The sequence below is a fragment of the Xiphophorus hellerii genome, chromosome 8 (assembly GCF_003331165.1).
Source record: "Xiphophorus hellerii strain 12219 chromosome 8, Xiphophorus_hellerii-4.1, whole genome shotgun sequence".
NCBI classification, from domain to species: Eukaryota; Metazoa; Chordata; class Actinopteri; order Cyprinodontiformes; family Poeciliidae; genus Xiphophorus; species Xiphophorus hellerii.
The window spans coordinates 25,963,570-25,970,853 of NC_045679.1; the positions used below are offsets into that span (position 1 = coordinate 25,963,570).

At 43.5% G+C, this 7,284-nt stretch overlaps 1 protein-coding gene across 3 annotated transcripts in view; it reads left to right on the top strand.

The window, feature by feature from the left end:
- Positions 1-6,340, top strand: part of ttc28 (tetratricopeptide repeat domain 28) — a 121,357-nt gene extending 115,017 nt beyond the window's left edge. For 2 of the 3 annotated variants that reach the window (XM_032570035.1, XM_032570038.1), the window contains 5 exons: positions 130-153; positions 343-472; positions 1,374-1,481; positions 1,573-2,194; positions 3,365-6,340. In XM_032570035.1, the coding sequence (XP_032425926.1) occupies positions 130-153; positions 343-472; positions 1,374-1,481; positions 1,573-2,194; positions 3,365-4,469 (1,989 nt within the window). In that variant the 3' untranslated portion in view covers positions 4,470-6,340. The remainder of the gene's footprint in view (positions 1-129; positions 154-342; positions 473-1,373; positions 1,482-1,572; positions 2,195-3,364) is intronic. The other variant, XM_032570036.1, reaches the window with a different exon arrangement.
- The last annotated feature ends 944 nt before the right edge of the window (positions 6,341-7,284 follow it).

Sequence of the window (7,284 nt, forward strand, 5' to 3'; positions counted from 1 at the left end):
CTGACATTCCTACCAAACCTCATCCTAGTTTTCATACATTGATGCCATAAATGCTTACATACATGACAGAGTGTGAAGCATAAAATGCTGAAGTTCTGTATCCTCTTCTCTTACACTTGCGTCTCAAAGGCCGTGAAAAGCATGGTGGTGACGGTAAGTGTATTTGGTGTGACTTAGAGTGAGATGTTTTATTTTATGCTATTGACTCTGTGTAGGCTTCCAAATAGAAATAAGCCAGAGTTAGGAAAGGCATTCAGGGAATGTGGTGGGAGAAAGAAAAAGCAATCAATCAATCAATCAATCAATCCATGCTTCCTGTTACATCTCACTTTCTGTCTGAAGCTTCATCAGGTCCTGGTGCAGCTGCAGTCCGGCGACAAAGAGCAAGACTTCCCCCTGGCTCCCATCCAGGTGTCGATCAGCGTTCAGCTATGGAGGCTGCCGGGCTGCCATGAGTTCCTGGCTGCTCTGGGTGAGCTGGCATTACAGGAAACTGAACTTCACCTCTGTTTTCTTCCTTGCTATCATTCATATTCTGTGGCATTTACTGTTTTCAAGTGGATTCAAACGCTGGCCATTATGGCTTCTGTTGGTTAGAATCACAAGTTTCAATGCACTTTATTGGAACTTTATGTAATAGACCAATACAACCATTTAAGTTCCCCCACGTCTTCTCCAGATCAAACCAAATTGTTGTCAAACGTTTGTGCCGTTGTCATTTCAAAAGTGTCAATAAATGTTTGCAGAGGTCACAAATAAATTGTTAATCAACTGGGTTAAAAAAATTAAAAAAAGCCGCACAAACTTAGCACAGTTGATAGGCACAGTATTTCGAGTATGAAAAATGTAAAGTTAAGTTTTTGTTGTGTTTAGATTCAGCTGTTTTCCAGATACACTTTACGTTGAGGTGCGGATGACACTAGATACATCTTGTATTAAATTGTAACTTGTACTTTTCAGTGATCCTATAATTGTTATCATAAATGCAAATGTTAGTTGCCATTTTGTTTTCTCTCTCTCTGGGTCTATAAGCAGACTTGTAGTGTATTGACTTGTGTTTCCTTTATGCTTCTTTCTCTCCTCTACCCCCATCCCATTTCCTTTTAAACCTTTTTCCCACCTTTCTCCCTTTCCTTTCTTTTTCCCTTTCTTTTCCATCTCCATACCCATTTAATTTGAAATGAACCCAAAGCGATTTCTAATAAAGCCATGGCGAAACTTGTAATGCGCTACTAGAGAAAGTAAATCTGTAGGGCCTCACCTTGACAGAAAGTGTAATTGTTGTTTGTAAAAACAAACAAAAAGTTTAATTTATGAATTTCTGCTAAGCATATTCGCTGACTCTGATATTGTGAAGCGTCTTGTGTTTGCAGGTTTTGATCTGTGCGAGGTCGGTCAGGAGGAAGTCGTGTTAAAGACGGGAAAACAGGCCAGCAGACGTAACATGCATTTCGCCCTTCAGGCCCTTCTTGCCCTGTTTGGTGAGAATGATTGTCTTTGTTTCTATATCAAATTATTTAGAACTTTTTCACATTACACTTCTCTATTTATTGTTTTTTATTTCATATTAAGACTCCACGGAGCTTCCCAAGCGACTGAGCATGGACAGTTCGTCGTCTTTAGAGTCTCTGTCGTCCTCCCAGTCGGCCTCCCAGCCTCAGTCTTTGCCCCTCGCTCTCAGCTGTTACCCTCCTCAGCCCTCCTTCTTACCCCCCGGTTGCTCCGACAACCTCTCCTGCGATGCCATCTCCGTCTACAGCCTCAGCTCCCTCGCCTCCTCCCTCAGCTTCCTGTCTCGGCCCGAGCCGGCGGGAAGTGACATCATCAGCCATCGCTCGCATCCACAGGAGCCAGAGAAGCAGGGTGGAGGAAAGGGCCTGTACTACTCCTCGCAACGCCTGGCAAGAGGCCGGCTGGCCAATCACGGAGGAGCGTCGGCAGGAGGAGAGGACGAGGAGTACGAGGGCTTCTCCATTATAAGCAGCGAGCCGCTGGGGCGGGCGGGGAGGGAGTGCGACACGCTGCCTCTCCCTGCGGGACACCGACAGGGCAGAGGTGGTTCCGGCAGAGGGTCTGCGGTGGGCCAGACTTTGATAGTTTCCTCCAAGGGGAGCATCAGCACGCCTACGTCCCCGCTCAAAGCTCCACCACTGGCGCTGCCGGACCATCCAAGCTCCAAGGTCACCCAAAAAATGTAAGTTCAGTATTAATTTAGTCAAAAACGTTGATCTAGGGTTATTTATTTTACAAACTGACCTCTGACTTTAAAACCAAGTTGTTCCACCCTTCGTAGCAACAGCTGCCTTCAAGTGTTTGCAGTGAATGCCAATGAGTCTTCTACATCACTGTGAAGCAATTTTGGTACTTCTTCTCTGAGTTTCGATTTAGCATGAGTAGCTGCCCTGGTGGAGAAGAAACTGGACTAGGTGCCCAAGTAGCTCGTCACACTTACTAGTATCCATTTGGATTGTGAGAAATGAAGTAAATTGTCATAAGAAATGAATGCAAGTGGTACGCTTGACTATGAAAACTTACGTATGCACAGCTCACAGAATACACACAATACACCCCAGCACTTGGTTTATCGGGGTTACCATTTCTTAAATAAGCTGGCCAGGTGCACTCGGAAGAGTTAAAAGTCCACGTGCAATTTGACCATGTGCTAAAATCACAGCGCCATCTAGTGGGCTGGCATAACAACTTGGCGGTCTTGTCAAATCTTAAACTTTTCGCCGACCATCATCTGAAAATACCCGCAGTTATCAGACAGTGGTCTTATGTAAACATAACCTTAGTATGCATTTTCACAAAGTCAGTTTTGAGTGAAACAAAACAAACAAAAACAAAAAAAAAAGTAACAGTAACAATTGTTACAGCCAACGAATCTTGTTGTGATTCAGCCTCTCGTTTACGCAACACCAGTGATCGGAGTCTGGAAGCGCATGGCTCCAAGATGAGGTCGAGGTCAAGGTTCAAAGCTAATGCATCTCAAAGACAGAAATCAAATCACCATGTATCTAGGTATCTAGGTTGTCATGCCTCGGCATGACAACTACAGCAGATTCAAGGTTTCTTGGTGATCTTGTGTAAATGGTGATGTAGTGCCGTCTACACATGCAGACTTTCCCCAACCAACTTCCAAAAATACCGTCAGTTTCCCAACAGCGGTTTTGTGTAAACTTTAGTTTTCTGGTGTACTTCAGATTATTGGGATGGGTGCAGCAAGTGAAACTGAACCATGAAAATGTGGTTGATCCTTATTAATTTGTTACTTATCAGGGGGAAATTATATTTTCACAGTTCCAGGATGGTGGGGTGTCCAAATATGTTCCATGCTAAAGACAATTTCCTTTATCTCCTGTAGCTCATTGCCTACACGAACAGTTAAAGGGAAGGCTAGCAGCTCCGAGTCGGACCAGTCGAGCACCGAAACGGACAGCACCGTCAAATCCCAAGAAGAGAGGATGGGCCCCGCCGGACAGCTGGATCCTCACGAATTGGCCCAGAAGATCCTGGAGGAGACCCACAGCCACATGCAAGCTGTGGAGACGCTGCAGAAAGCAAACACCAGAGTGACATCTCTGAGAGGAGCCGGGGGCCGAGAAGACCCTCACACCAGGCAACCGTCTGTGTCTACCCCCACTACCCCGACCTTTAAACCCGCCAGAGGGGCGCGTGGGTTCCAGCTGTCCGAGACAAGTGCGTTCAGCAGACCTCCCAGCAGGGCTAGTCTGAAGGCCGGGTCGTCCCCTTTTACCGTCCATAAGCACCTTTCACCCCATCCCTCTGATTCCAGGCCTCCCCCAACTCCTCCCAAACCGCCGTCCCGCTCGTCATCGCTGCAGAAAATCAACACATCCGCCTCTTCTTCTCCTTCTTCATCTCTCCTCGCTAAGGAGAGGAAATCCCCCGTCGTCTCAGACGAGCTGGCTCAACACAAACCCAAATACTCCGGCTCGCCTTACAGCTGCCACATATCACTGTCTCCCTCTCCGGCCGACAGCGCCACGTCTCCAGCCCTTTCCTACTCCTCCGGAGGCTCCGTCTCGGCGGCGTCCAGCCCGACGGCGTCCAGCCCGACGAACCCTTCGGAGCTCAGCCAGACAAAGCAGGACAACAAGGTCCAGGCGATGCACAACTTGAAGACCTTCTGGGCCGGCGTCGGCCAGAAACAGGAGGTGCCCGGCCGTTTGGCGTCGCTCCGAGGCGGGAGCAAAAAAATGAGTACGGTTCAGAAAGACGTTTTGGGTTTGCTGAACCTCTCACCCAGACACGGGTCTGGCAGGAAACACGCGGACAGACAGGAAGACCACGACAGACCCAATGGGCACCGCAAGCTGGAGCCCAAACCTCCACTTGCTCCATCAGCTGGTCTTCCAACAAACCACAAAGGAGGCATCAAACTTCCCTCTGGGAACGGATACAAGTTTCTCTCGCCTGGACAGTTTTTTCCATCTTCTAAATGTTAAAGGTTTGGATATTTACCCCCAATGAATTCTCAGGCAGCAGACTCATCTGAGGGTTCATTTCTGTGTAGACTGACAGAAGCTGTCCTTTTTCAATAAAGTACAGATTTACTACTAGTCCCTGCTGAAGGTGGGACCTAAAATGGACCATTTCACGCTGGTCTCTTTGATTTTACATGCGTGTGTCTGTGGGTGGGTGTGTGTATGTAGGATGTATAGTGCCTTGCAAATAAGACTTTTGTGAATATTTTCACATTTTGTCATGTTAGGACCACAAACTGCATTTTATTTGGATTGTATGTAAAAGACTAAGTAATGCCTAATTGTTAGAGGGAAGAAAAGTTATAATTTTCAACATTTTTCCCCAATAAAGAAATGAAAAGGGTGACACATTTTAGCCCCCTGAGTCAACTCTGTAGTCTTTTAGTGGTACCTTTTTAACGCTTTGCAAATCTAAAAATGGGAATTTTCACATTCTTAATTTTAATTTGGGTCTGGACTTCGACTAGGACATTCTAATAAATTAATAGGCTTTGATCTTAACCATTTGACTGCAGTGCCAGCTGTATTTTTCAGTTGTTGTCTCGCTGGCAGGTAAACCTCTGCTAGTCTCAAGGTTTTTCAGCCTCTAACAGGTTTTAAGTCAGGATTTCTATCCTTTTTCCCATCAACATTGACTCATTTCCCTCCCATGCAGAAAAAAAAAAATCCCCATACCATGACGGAGTCACCACCGTGCTGTAGACATATTCATCCATCATCTATCCCACCCCCCACTGTCCTTGAAGAGTCGCAGGGGGGCTGATGGCTATTCTTAGCAGTCGCTGGTTAAGACCCTGGACAATGTAAAGTCATAATCGCCATGGTCACCACGCTAACTTCATGCAGATATAGTATAATAGCATATAAGCAATATAACATTATGAAACACATTTGGGTTATGTGACCACTGTTCTCTTCCTAAATTCTAACACAGTCCATCAAGAAATACAGTCCTGTGTGTGTGTTACTTACTGTATCATTATTGCTAGTTACTACAGCTTCAAATTATTATTTTTGAATGCTATGCTAAAAACGTAGCAATATTGGCAAGATATTACAAAATTCACTCAAATTGTTCTTAAATTGACAATTTATCTCACTGTTGACTTTATTGTTTTTACTTAAAGTTGCAAAAGCTTTAACACACTTTATATTGTTGTCTATTATTGCATTATTAGCTGCTACACTGTTTTATTATTATTACTTGTGGCTGCTGTCCTTTTTATCAGGCTTCCTATGTGACTGTGCCAAACTTGAAATGGGGTATTGGTGTTTGTTTATTATTATTATTATTCAGTCCTGCATTAATTCACTCCGCCTTTACTTTGTTTTGGTCCACCTTTTAAAATCCTACCAAAATCCATTGAAGCCCTTGGTTGTAAAGTGACAAAATGTGAAGACGTTCAAGCGAGACGACTGCCATTGCAAAGCATGGTGAGCGGTGTGGACGTGGTGACTGACGGTGCCTTCTCACACAGAAAACTGTTTGAGTGTTTGGCTTCCAGCGTGTTTTCATGTCTGACTGCAGAGCACGTGTTTTGACATACACTGAAATGTCCCGACTTTGTTTTTCCCGTGTTTAAAACGCTCGCTATTTGTGTAAGTTTACCCGAGTATGATCCTAAGTTAATATGTAATAATTATTTTATTTGCTACGGTTATCCTTTTCTTTCATTTACCTGTTTTCCACTCGATGCTACACATTTTCTAAAGACAATTACAACACCAAGAACAAAAAAAAAACTGATATTTTTATGGAAGTTCATTTTCATTTTGCAAATGGCAAATTCTTGTCGTCGGGTTTTAATAAATTTGTACTAATGTTCAACTTTTGCAGCAGTGGTCAGAGAGATCCGTTCCGAAAACACAGTCATAGCTTTCTTCCTTGTAGAAATCGGAGTCTGGAAGAAAATGGGGCCACAGAAGACTGCAGCGTGACGTTTCCACGGTCGGTGATGATTTGGGTTGCCATGTCATCTGCACTGTTGGTCAAATTTTAGTTTCCTAAAGTCCACAGTCAACACAGCCGTCTAGCAGGAAATGAGGATATGTTGAATTTTATTCTAAAATACTGAGTACCTAACTCAATGTGAGGGATAGCTGTTTCTTCCAATCAGCTTTAGTGCTTTAGTGCTAAAGGGCTGAAGAAAGCTTTTGTATGGCAATCTGTTTAGTAATTAATGATTAGACAAGCTCTTCAAAGCAGATAAAAATGTAATTCTTTGTGTCAAAATTAGCATTTTACCTCTGCAGAATGCAGTTCTCCAGTCCACATCAGATATATATATATGTGTGTGTGTGTGTTTCCAAGGAAAAAATATTTATCTTTTCCACTGTTGTGTCATCTGTTCATCTCTTCTAGAAAAATATGGTAGTGATCAGTCATGGCTATTGCCTGTCTATTTTAGATATTGCCTTATTGAGCAGTGAAAGCTCAGACCTTTGAGCATTGACATTAGCTTCACGCTCCTATTTTACATATTTGAAATAAAACTTAGAATGGGTAACAAATGAATAGTAGATCTAGGAAAGGGAGTTGCAACTGGATAAAATTCATTGTCACGTATCTGTAATTTACATACATTTTCAATAGAATTTGTGTTTGGCTATTGTAAAATACAAAATGTAGTTGTAATGTGAGGAGATACATTTTCACGATGGAATAGATTCCCATAATCTTCATCACAGAGAAAATGAATGTAGGCAGCAAACCCAAGGCTGAAGACAAATATACTTAAATGACAAAAGCAATGATATTTGTGCTCTTTGGATGACA